At 50.3% G+C, this 11,765-nt stretch overlaps 1 protein-coding gene across 1 annotated transcript in view; it reads right to left on the reverse strand.

Annotated features, from left to right (window-relative positions):
• Nucleotides 1-2,994: 2,994 nt before the first annotated feature.
• The window catches only part of Qprt (quinolinate phosphoribosyltransferase), a 17,701-nt gene continuing 8,930 nt past the window's right edge, over nt 2,995-11,765 (reverse strand). The window contains exons 2-4 of the mRNA XM_031384627.1: nt 4,097-4,632; nt 3,551-3,682; nt 2,995-3,458 (exon numbers count right to left, since the gene is read on the reverse strand). Coding sequence (XP_031240487.1) covers nt 3,240-3,458; nt 3,551-3,682; nt 4,097-4,632 — 887 coding nt within the window. The 3' untranslated portion in view covers nt 2,995-3,239. The remainder of the gene's footprint in view (nt 3,459-3,550; nt 3,683-4,096; nt 4,633-11,765) is intronic.

Genomic DNA, 11,765 nt, shown 5'->3' on the forward strand with positions numbered 1-11,765 from the left:
CAAGAGGGTGGAAATCAAGCCATGGAGTTGCATTGCCCTCTGGTGGTCATAAGGCCATTTCTATGAATTTTCCTGAACTGCTTTTCCATTGTTCTTCCGGACTCCACCCCAACCCCGCCCCCTGCAACCCCCCCCTCCCCGGCTCAGACCCAACCTCCATAAGGACAAATCTCTCAGTCTGTTTGCTCATTGACCTATATGCAGCACCTGGAATAGTGGTGAGTATCCACGGAAGGAGTGAAGAATGCTTCCGAATGCTGCCTCACCCCTTTGTTGATATGTAACCTCCAGAGATGCTCTTGGTTCTGTAAGCCAGTTTCTTTGTGGGTAATATGGCGATGTTGACACTGTACCCCTCCCCCATCATTAACTGAGGGATGGGACCTACACGTTTGGGGCCAGAGAACTCAATCCCTGCTTCTTCCCTTCTCACCCTCCAGGTGCACAGATGGTGTCACAGAGGATGGCAGTAGTCACCTTCACTCAGGGAGTCAATTCGGCCATTTGTCAAATGAGTTTCACACTGGGCATGGGGCAGCCTTGAGAAATGCACTAACCCTAGACCCAGGCTGAAAAGGAAACCAACCCCAAGTGGAAGGGGAGACTCCTCTTCTGCCATGTCTTCCCTCTGCCCCCTGAGCCACACCTAGCCTCCCTCTGCCCCCTGAGACTTCCAAAAGATTCTAGCCTCTACCCCAGCAGTTCTCAGCCTGTGGGTTATGACCCACAAGGACCCCTTTCACAGGGGTCCTACATCAGATATCCTGCATAGATTCATAATGGTAGTAAAATTACAGTTATGAAGTAGCAACAAGAATAATTTTATGGTTGGGGGTCAGCACAACACAGGGAACTGCATTAAAGGTCACAGCAATGGGGAAGGTTGAGGACCACTGCTCTGCGCACACTGGTGCCTGCTCCACTGGCAAGACCCACATTCAAGCCTCCCCTGGCAGCTTCCTTCCAACTCCCTGCAGCCATCCGGCCCCTTTCCACATACATCCCTCTTCAGGGGACCGAATCTGCATTGAAAATGGGCATAGTTTATTTTCTAGCTTAAATCCGATTGTTCTTGGGACAGAGTCCAAATCCTCTGACCTACCATTTTGTGGTCTGGAGCCAGCCCATCCCCTAGTCATCTTGTTTTCCAGAGCCCAGCGTCAAACAATTCAGCACACAAGGCAAGCCATTACCTTCCTCTGGGCCTCTGCCCATGCAGTTGCTTCTGCCTGGAAACCGCCACCTCCCTCTCTGTTACAAGGAGAGTGTGGGCTGCTTTGGCTTGCCTAGAGCCTATTTGCTTTCCTCCAGTAATAGAATCCCTTCCCAGTTCACAGATTTCAGAGAATCCTGGAAGGGCCTATCCATTTCTGAGTTCAAAACTGAGCTTAAAATTCAGCCTGACAGAGTTCCTTAAAAAAATAATTGCAACACTCTCCAGGCATAGTGGCTTATGCTGCATCCCAACACTTGGGAGGTGAAGGTTTGAGGGTTAATAGCTCAAGGACAGCCTTGGCTACACAGTGAGTTCCAGGCCTGCCTAGACTATGTTAACTAATGAGACCTTGCATCTAAAAGCAATAACAGCAGTTCTGTGGAAGAGACACTTGAGGGATGCTGGGTGCTCCCGCTGGGTGCAGTCCACTCCCCACTGCCTGCTCTGACCTCACTCACTAATTTTAGATTCCAGGACATGAGTTTGGGTCTCTAAAGCTCAATCCTCATTGCTGCCCCTCTCAGGCTCCGATACCACCTACAATTCCAGATTTAGGACTTTCTGGTTACCAGAGCTCCCCTGCCTCCCCTCACCCCTACTTGGGGCTCACATGTCCTGAACTGGTACCCACCAGTTCTGCAGGGATTCGGTTCTCCTTCAGAAGTGAGGAGTTAGGGCTTTTAAAGACCAAAGGTCTCTGGAGTTGGAGCACTTTGCTAAGAGCATTCATGCTGCCCTGGAGGAAGGACGGGACTAGGAGCAGGTGAGAGACAATGGGTGATATCTCATGTGGCACATCCAGGCTGTGTCCATGAGAACGGCCTCCTGGGTTCAGAACATTGGCCAGCTCTGTCCAGCATCTCTGCTGAGTAAATCTCGGCCTCCTGATGCACCACCCACCAAGGGAAGAGCCATGAATGATGCAGGCCTCAGTTTGTTGGGCTCCAGACTGTGCAATGTGCTAGTGTTTGCTTTTCTACCTCTCCCCTAAGCAACACCAGGTAGGAGATAGTGTCTTTGTGGGCCAAGAGATGAATTCATCCTCTCCCTATGGCCAAGGGGAAGAAGTGGGCTCTGAGAGGCAGAGGAAGCTCCTGGGAGGAGTGGCTTCATGGACCGACAGCACCTAGGACCTCTCATGGACATGTTCCTCCTGGATCTGCCCTAGAATCTAGGCTTAAGCCAGGTCAGGGTGGCTCCTCAGACATCAGTCAGGGGGAATGTCCCAGCTAGATGGCAAACCTGATGCCACACACCCTCAAATATAAGATCCCTCCTGGTAGAAAGAAGTGCCATGCACTTCTAACCAGTGTCTTATTGCTCACACTTCTAATTTACATGTGCAGAAAGAGTTGTTTTAAGCATAGTACAAGCAGCTGAGTCAGGAGCACATCTAAGGCCAGAAGTTCAAGGCCAGCCTAGGCTACATGGTGAGGCAGAGCGGGGGATGGGGGAGGCAGGAAAGAAGGGAGAAGGGAGAGAAGAGAGAGGGCTTCGGACAGCTGTGCTAGAGCACTTGCCCATGGCCCTGGCTCCATCTTTAACACCACAGAAACAGAAAAGAGCACTCTGGGCTGTGCTAGCAGCTTGTTTCTTGTCACGTGTCCCTAACTGCACAGACAGGCCGCGTGATATCAGATGTCGGCTGCCAGAGTCTTGTTATGAAACATCATCTGCTAAAGGGGCCACCTTTCCAGAAGGTAGTGTTCGATAACAAGTATATGTCTTAGGCTAGGTGAGCGGTGCTAATTGCTGGCCTTTACCAACCACTCACTGTGTGATAGTTATCATCAGCAGCCCAGTAAGGCTGAACTTTTATTAGACCTACTTCACAGATGGGAAAACTGAGGCAAGCAAAATCAAAGTCAACCCCGGCAAGTCACACAAGCTAGAGATGGCAGAGCTAGTGGCAAGCCTAGGTTAAAAGCCTAGATATGCCCTGTTGGCCTCTGAACCTAAAGATGTGTGACCCAAGGGGCCCAACAAGCCACAGTAATCCATTCAGGTGGCATCTTCTTCGGCTTTAGAACCGGCGAGCATGAGGCACTGGAGTATCTCCTTCAGCAAACAGTTTGAGGGAAAAATCCAGGGCTGGAGCAGCCTGGGTCAGCATTCCCAAGGAGATGACGTCAATGTGTGTCCCACAGAACTGGGTGAGGTTGTCCAGTGTGACGCCCCCACTGGCTTCCACAGACACACTGGGGAATTTGGCTTTAAGTGTAGCTGCTGTGGGGTGCAGCTCCTGTAAGACAGAAGCCAAGGGGAGGTAAGAATCCTCAACCACCATCCCAACACTGTACACAGGCCCTGCCCAGGACTCTGGTCCCATCTCACCTCAGGTTTGAAGTTGTCCAGCATTACCAGGTCAGCCCCAGCCTCTGCTGCCTGCAAGGCCTCCTTCAGGCTGCTACATTCCACCTCTACCTTCAAGGAAAAGCCGGCTGCCTGGCGAGCCTGCAGCACGGCCTGCCAGGCCAAAAGAGAGGATGAGGTTGGGTAGCCTGGCTCTGGACCCTGGGGTGCCCAGAGAGCTGTGCTTTGAATCACACATAAAAAGGAAGGCAGCCGGGCAGTGCTGGTGCACGCCTTTAATCCCAGCACTTGGGAGGCAGATTTCTGAGTTCGAGGCCAGCCTGGTCTACAGAGTGAGTTCCAGGACAGCCAGGGCTACACAGAGAAACTCTGTCTCGAGAAATTGGAAAAAAAAAAAAAAAAAGAGAGCCTCCTCCGTCTACAGACCGAAAGGACTGGAGGCATGCATCCCTGACTCTGGGATCACTTGTCACCAGGCAGTGGCTGGTCTCTGGTGGAGGGACTGGGGACTGAAATGCCTGTCAGAGGAGGACCAGAGTGAGAACAATGGCTCAGAGGGGGACTCACCCTTTCCATGCTGCCGGCTGCCACCACGTGGTTGTCTTTCACCATCACCAGCCCTCCCAGGTCGTAGCGGTGGCACGCAGCCCCGCCTACTAGGAGCCCATACTTCTCCACGAGTCGGAACCCCGGCGTTGTCTTCCTCGTGCCCGCCACGTGTCCAGTCCAGCCGGCGCTCCTGACCACCTCCACAGCTGTCGTTGCCGCGCTGGCAATCCCACTGCAGCGGGCCAGGGTGTTAAGGGCCACCCGTTCCCCCAGCAGCAGGTGGTGGGCAGGTCCCTTGACCTCCGCCACCTTGACCACAGGTACCAGCTTCGAACCCTCGGGGAGGAACCAAGACACTTGGCAGTTGAGTTGAGTGAAGATGGCGTCAAAGAAGGGTCGCCCTGCCAGAACCCCAGGAGATTTGGCCCAGAGCACAGCCTGCGAGGATGCTGACCCAGTAACCAAGGATGCAAAATTGAGGCCCGGGCAGTCCTCTTGCAGCCAGCCATTTGCCAGGGTTGCCAGGGTTGTAGGGGGCAACAGGAGCTGCAGGCCTGGGGGGAAAGCAGAGAGACCTCTGTTGGGTTTGCACTTCTTCCCTTGTAGCCAGAATATTTAACAGCATGGCCAATAGGACGCTAGCCAATCAGGGTAGAGATAGGACTCCCAGGGGCCAGGCTGGGGCAGAGCCTAGGGTCTCCAAGCTGACCAGGTTGTCAGAGTAAATAAAAATACTCTGCAGCTAGCTAAACTTAAACTTGGAATAAGTATCAAAGAGTTTTATTAAGAAGCTGGGTTTGGTGGTGCATGCCAATAGTCTCTACACTCTGGGAGGCTGAGGAGGAGGGGAGCTCATAGGACCTGGTCTCAGAATAGCAGTAGTAGTAGTAGTAGTAACAGTAATAATAATAATTAATAATAATAATAATAATAATAATAATAATAAATGTAGAAGCAGGTGTTTGCTCCTTCATATCATCACCATGCCTTCTTTGTTTTTTGTTTTTTTTTACATTTGGTGTGTGTGGTATGTGTGGTGTGTGTACATGCAGATGTCACTGCTCTTGAGTGGAAGTCAAAGGACAATTTGCAAGAGTTGGTTTTCTAAAGCGTGTAGGTCCTGGGACTCTAACTCATCTTGCCAAGCTTGGCAGGGGCTTCTCTACCCACTGTGTCATCTCCCACCACTCACCTTGGTTTTAGCTTAATTGACTTATAATTAAAGAAGAGGAGAGGTAAACCCTCTTAACACATTTGAGCCCAGTAGTACTAAAACTCACACAACTGGTTCCTCCTGCAGAATTAAAGCTCTGTACCCTGGCTGGGCGGTGGTGGCGCATGCCTTTGATCCCAGCACTTGGGAGGCAGAAGCAGGATTTCTGAGTTCGAGGCCAGCCTGGTCTACAGAGTGAGTACCAGGACAGCCAGGACAACACAGAGAAAAACAAAACAAAACAAAGCTCTGTACCCTGGACAGCATTCTTCTCCTCCTCCTCCTCGTCCTCCTCTTCCTCCTCCTCTTCCTCATCCTCGTCCTCCTCCTCTTTCTCCTCTTCCTCCTCCTCTCTTGCCAACCTCCTTTCTGCTTTCTTATGAAACCTGATTACATAGGTGCTCAGATCATTTTTCTGTAGAATATATCCCAGGTGACACATTTAACAACTTGTATGTAGGTGCTTGGTGTCTTGTATTTTATGCATCCAACCTACTGTTGGGTCCAAAGCTATTTACCAACAAGATATTTAATATCCTGTTGTTCTTTGGAGACATGGGTTGCTTATGTAGGCCAGGATAGCCTGGAGGCCCAGCTATCCCACCTCCTGAGTGCTGGAGGGTCATGAACATGCACCACCAAGGCCCTCAATATTTAACAGCATGGGCAACCGACTTGCACACACCTGCAGAGTGCCCTGCCTCCTTTCCATCTGCATTACCCGGAAAGCTTAGCTATTTCTGCCCTGAAGCCCTTCAGCAGATCAGGAGCGAATGTATCTCTCTTCCTAGCCGTCTCCAGGACACCAAGTACTTTATTTATGGTGAGGATATAAACCAGGTCCTTCAGTCTGTAAAGCACTCTACCACCGAGCCTCACTCACAGCCAAACACCAAGTCTTACATAAAGCTGGAAGTTCAGGTGTTTACAGCAACAGAGAACCACAGAGAAAAGACAAATAGGCTAAGGTTGCCAGCAGCAAGGTGGCCACAGGTTCAGAACAGGAAGCCTTAGTGCGGCTGCAAACCAGGCTAGGGTACACCCTGTTCCAGAGACAATAGCAAGGGAGTGAAGAGTAGAGCCATGGTTTCTCTTAAGTCCTTCACATCAAAGTGTGGCATCAACTGAAGGGCCTTTCAGCCTCCAGGGCTGCAGAGACAGAACCCAGACACGATGCAACGCTGCCACCTGTCGGTCTGTACAAGAGCTGCAGCCTTCATGCAACTTGTCTGGGTCCCTCTACACCCATCCCCTTTCACTCAAGCGGACCTGGAATTTACAATGGAACCCAAGCTGGCCTTGAACTCCAGGCCCTTCTGCCTCAGTTTCCCAAATACTTTTGGATTTCCATGTTGGTCTCTCAATTGCAGTTTTGATGAGAATCCTGTTGGGTTGGTTTAACTAGAAGGCCTTATTCCCACGACTTCCTGTTAGTAATTCTGCACCATTGACCCCCTCTGCACTCCTGGGCTGTAAATTCCTGCTGTCCCACACTGTATTGAGTTCTGTTTTGAGTTCTTGCCTTACAGTGAGAGTTCTGTCCACTTCTGCTTTGTTTGTTTGTTTTTCTTTCCAAGACAGGGTTTTTATGTATAGCCATAGTTGTCCTCTAACTCCCTCTGTAGATCAGGCTGGCTTCGAACTCAAGAGACCCATCTGCCTCTGCCTCCTGAATGCTGGGATTAAATGCATGCACCACCACCTCCCAGCCACTTCAGCTGCATTTGACAGCTCTGCCACTGTGAAAACTGCAGTGTGCTTCCATTGCACCTGCCACGTTCTCCGCTTCACCCCACTTCCCATTCAACTCCTGACTGAGCGGCTGCCATGGAGCTGGGGGTGGGTCTCCTTGTCACTCTCAGGCCTCAGCCTGAGCTGGCTTGCATGGTGCCTGGGCCTCACAGTCCCTCCCCTTGCTCCTGTCAGCTCCGTCCTCTCAGGTCTTTCTACAGACCCCTGCTAGGTGAGAAGTCCCAGTGAGTCACACTGACCAGTTTTCTGCTGTAGTCCAGCTGCTGGCCCAGCAGGGGGCGCAGGTGTGTAATCCCAGCGTGTGGGAAGGTGAGGTAGGATGATTTCAACAAGGTTGAGGACAGCCTGGGCTACATATACATTCCAGAACATCGTGGGTGACTGTGTAAAACTCTGTCTCAAAAACAAACAACATAAAAGAAAGCAACCAAATGCCCATCACGGAGGCATGCACCTTTGATCCCAGCACACAGGGGTTGGTGGTGGGCAAAGCAGGTGGATCTCTGTGAGTGGGAAGCCTGCCGGATCTTGAGTTCCAGGACAGCCAGGGATACACAGAATCCTGTCCTTAAACAAATAAACAAAAAAATTTTTAAAAAGGGCAAATATTGATAAGTTCACACTGCTCTAGCAAGTATGCAGTAGGATTTGTGCCGGCAGAGAGCCCACTTGGTAGAGTGACTCCACACGAATCCCCTGGGGCATGACTTGAGCTTCAGCCTCTCTCAGCTCGCTATGACTCAGCCTCTTATTGTCTGTAACAGGGTTAATGATGCAGAGTCCCTGAGTTCCTGAGCTCTGAGGGAGGTTATCTGGAAAACGGTAGGCGGTAGGCGTGTTGGCTAAAGAAATGACTGAAGCCTTCCCCAAGTGTGGTGAGCACCGGAGGAGATGCCTATGTGTCCCCCGAGAAGGATAAGTCACGTTTGCCAGGCAGAGGTGGCTGGGGTTGGGGGGATTTGGAAAAGCAGGAAGAGGGTGGAGAAATGGGAGGTTTGCCAGAGTCTAAGAGGATTGAGCTACTTAGCTTGGGAATCTGGGCCCATCACAGAACCGGTAGTGACGTGGTGTGGTCTTACCCACCAACTGAAGATGGAGCAGGAGACAAAGGAAGGCTGAGGTAAGCAAGGAAAAGCTGTAAGGCTCTAAAGCTAGGCAGCAATGTAGGAAGGGCGAGAAGGAGAAGTGAGAGGAGCTGCCCGAAGCGGCGTCTGCCGGGTGTCAAGACTTTAGTTTCCTGTTCCAAGTGGTTGAACACAGACCTCAGGTGTCATCTCAGGAGAGAAGTTTGGGCAAGGGGAACATGAGGGGAAGGAGGAAACGGTACCACAGCCCCTAAGCGCAGCCTCATCTGAGCCTCCCAACAGGGGTCCTTCCCATTTCAAAAGCACAGAAACCAATCTCAGTGCTTCCTATGGTGCCTGCGTGCATGCGTGCGTGGCAGGGTAGTAGGTCTTGGCAGCCCAGCTGGGGAGGGCACCAGGAGGTTCTCTGCAGGAGCTGGCACACTAATGAGTGGTGCATAGACAGGGTAGGAAGATGGGCCTGTTCCCAAGAGACGTAGCAAGGGTGAGGAATAGCGAGACTGTGGGCATGGGTGTCTGAGCACAGCTTGGTAGGAGGCGCAGGCTGAGGTGTGGTTGACACATAGAGAAGAGTCAAGAGCGGATGTTTGGGGGTTGTGGGGAGAAGATTCAATAAGTAGTGCAAAGTGGAAGGCAGAAAATGGGTCACTGGACTTAGCAATTTAGTGACTAAGAGACCTTGGCTGAAGCAGCTCCTCCCCCATGTGTGATGGAAACAGAGTTGGAAGATCACAGTAAAAAAAAAATGACACAGTGAGGTGAGGAAGTGGAGGCAGTGGGTGTAAGCCACTGGCTTCAAGTGCTGAGCAGGGGCCCTCAGCCACAGCAGCATGGCTGGAGTCAGAATCGGGGTAGGGGTAGGGGTAAGGGGAGACTCCAGGTATATAAGTGTTTCAAGTCCCCCTCACATCCTGACTAAGACTGATAGGTTAAAAATAGTGCTCAGACTCTTGTCTCTCTTGCTTCTTGCTCCCTTGTTCCCCCTCTCTCCCCATTCCCACTCCCTCCCCCCTTCTCTCCATGTGGCCATGGCTGGCCTCTACTACTCTACTCTCTCCTTCTCTCTGCCTTTCTCTGCCTCTACTACTCTCTTAACTCCCCTCCCCATGCTCTAAATAAACTCTATTCTATGTAAAAAAAAAAAAAAAAAAAAAAAAAGAGTAGTGCTCAAAACCAGAGATGGCTCAGAAGGTAAAACTGCCTGCTGCTAGCCTGATCTGAGTCGGATCCCTGGGACCACAGGGAGAAAGGAGAACTGACTCTCACATGTTGTTCTCTTAAGCCCACGTGTGCGCGCGCACACGCGTGCACACACACACACACAGAGGAGAGAGAGACAGACAGAGACAGAGAGATACACATGCACACAGAGAAAGAGAGAGGAGAGAGAGAGGGAGAGAGTAGATGAATGTTAAAATGCAGCAGCCACAGCAAGAACTGGGATGCAGCGGGGTGGCGCAGTACTTTAAATCTGCAGCAGATCCTGGCTGGCTCAACTCTCAGACTCAAATGGGTGGGGGCGAACCTATGCTTATTGCATATTCATGTCCCGCCAAGTCATGGAGTCAGCCCCAGTGCCCATCAACAGAAGAGTGAATGAAGAAAAAACATGGTATAGATGTTATACATGCATAGAGAAGCCCTAGCCTCCAAGAAACACAAAAGTGCACCATTTGCAGGAGAAAGGTTAGAACTGGAAATCAATCGTGTTAAGGCAAACACACTTGTGGACTGTAGACTGAAAAAGCCATGAAAGTAAAAGGAGGTCCTCTGAGGGAAGACGGAGGGCGTGGCTAGAGGCACGAGGGATGGACAAGAGGGTGATGCGCTGAAGAAGCCTAAAGTTGAATGCAGTCATGTATGAAACTCTATTTTGTACAAATAACATATGCTGATAAACAGGAATGAAAGGGGACGAGAAATAGAGTCAAAAAAGGAGCAAGGATGGACACGTCGGCTCATGGCTTCAATCCCAGCACTTGGGAGGCAGAAGCTGGTGGATCTCCATGAGTTTGAGGCCAACCAGAGCAAACCATGAAACCCTGTCTCAAAAGGAGAAGGAGGCTGGATCGGCAGATCGGCGGCAGAGTTCAAGTGTAGCTAATCATCCTGACTGCAACCAGGGCCCACCCCAAAGAGCCAATGCTTAAAATGTGGTGGCCTAATCACACATTTGGGAAACCAAGAACGGAGGATCAAAAGTTTGAGGCCAGCTGGGCACGGTGGCACACAACACTAAACCCAGCACTTGAGAGGCAGCAGCAGGTGGATCTCTGTGAGTTTGAGGCCATCCAGGGCTACAAAACAATACCTTGAGCCAACAATAACAACAAAAACCAACAAAACAAACAAACAAATGAAACCTTTGAGGCTTAGGGTCAGCAAGATAGCTCTTTAGGGAGAGACATTTACCACCAAACTTACCCACCTGAGTTCTATCCCTGGAACTTTCCTACATGACAGGAGAAAAACCACTCCCATTGTCTGTTCAACACGCCCAAATAGGTACGTAGGTAGGTAGGTAGGTAGAGAGATAGATACATACATACATAAATACAATTTTGTTTGTTTGTTAGTTTTTTCTAGACAGGGTTTCTCTGTGTAGCCCTGGCCGTCCTGGAATACGCTCTGTAGACCAGGCTGGCCTCGAACTCAGAAATCCGCCTGCCTCTGCCTCCCAAGTGCTAGGATTAAAGACATGTACCACCACTCATACATACAATTTTTAAAATTAAAAAAATTAGCTGAGCATAGTGACACATGCTTTTAATTGCAGCACTCACGAGACAGAGACAGGTGGATCTCTGTGAGTTTGAGTCTAGCTTGATCTACATAGTAAGTTCCAAGACAGTCAGGGCTATGAAGAGAGACATTTATCTCAAAAAATAAAAAATAAAATAAAAAATATTTAAAAAATGTTAAAAAGCCAGAAAAGGCAAATTGCTAAGGTCAAAGTAGTGGTTTCCAGAAGCCGAGCTGGAGCGAAACACATCTGGGGAGTGAAACACATCTAGGGAGCAAAACACATCTGGGGAGCGAAGCACATCTGGGGCCTCATTAGGATGGAGATGTTCAATTTAGGGAAGTAACTAGAACTCATTGACTTATGTTCATAAGTAAACAGGAAACAGTGCTCTGACCAATGTCACAAGCCATTCTCCAGCCACACTACAACCATGCCCCTAACTGAGCCTCAAGATGACAGCATTCAGAAGTCATGTCAAGAAACCCCAAGAGATACTAACACAGATGTAGAGGCTCACAGCCATCCATCGAACTGAGTACAGGGTCCCCAGTGAAGGAGTTAGAGAAAGGACCAATGGAGCTGAGGGGTTTGCAGCCCCTTAGGAGGAACCACAATATGAACTAACTAGTACCCACAAAGTTCCCAGGGTCTCAACCACCAACCAAAGACTGCACATGGAGGGGTCTGATTGTTCAGGCAGCATGTGTATAGTAGAGGATTGCAAATTCATTCATCAATAGGAGGAGAGGAGCTCTGCCCTGTGAAAGTTCTGTGCCCCAGTGTAGGGGAATGCCAGGGCCAGAAAGTGAGAGAGGGCGGGGTAGCAGGCATGGGGAAGTGGGAGGCAACAGGGGTTTGTTTTGGCTGTTTTTGTTTGTTTCTTTGTTTTTT

Source organism: Mastomys coucha, unplaced genomic scaffold (assembly GCF_008632895.1).
Source record: "Mastomys coucha isolate ucsf_1 unplaced genomic scaffold, UCSF_Mcou_1 pScaffold21, whole genome shotgun sequence".
NCBI classification, from domain to species: domain Eukaryota; kingdom Metazoa; phylum Chordata; class Mammalia; order Rodentia; family Muridae; genus Mastomys; species Mastomys coucha.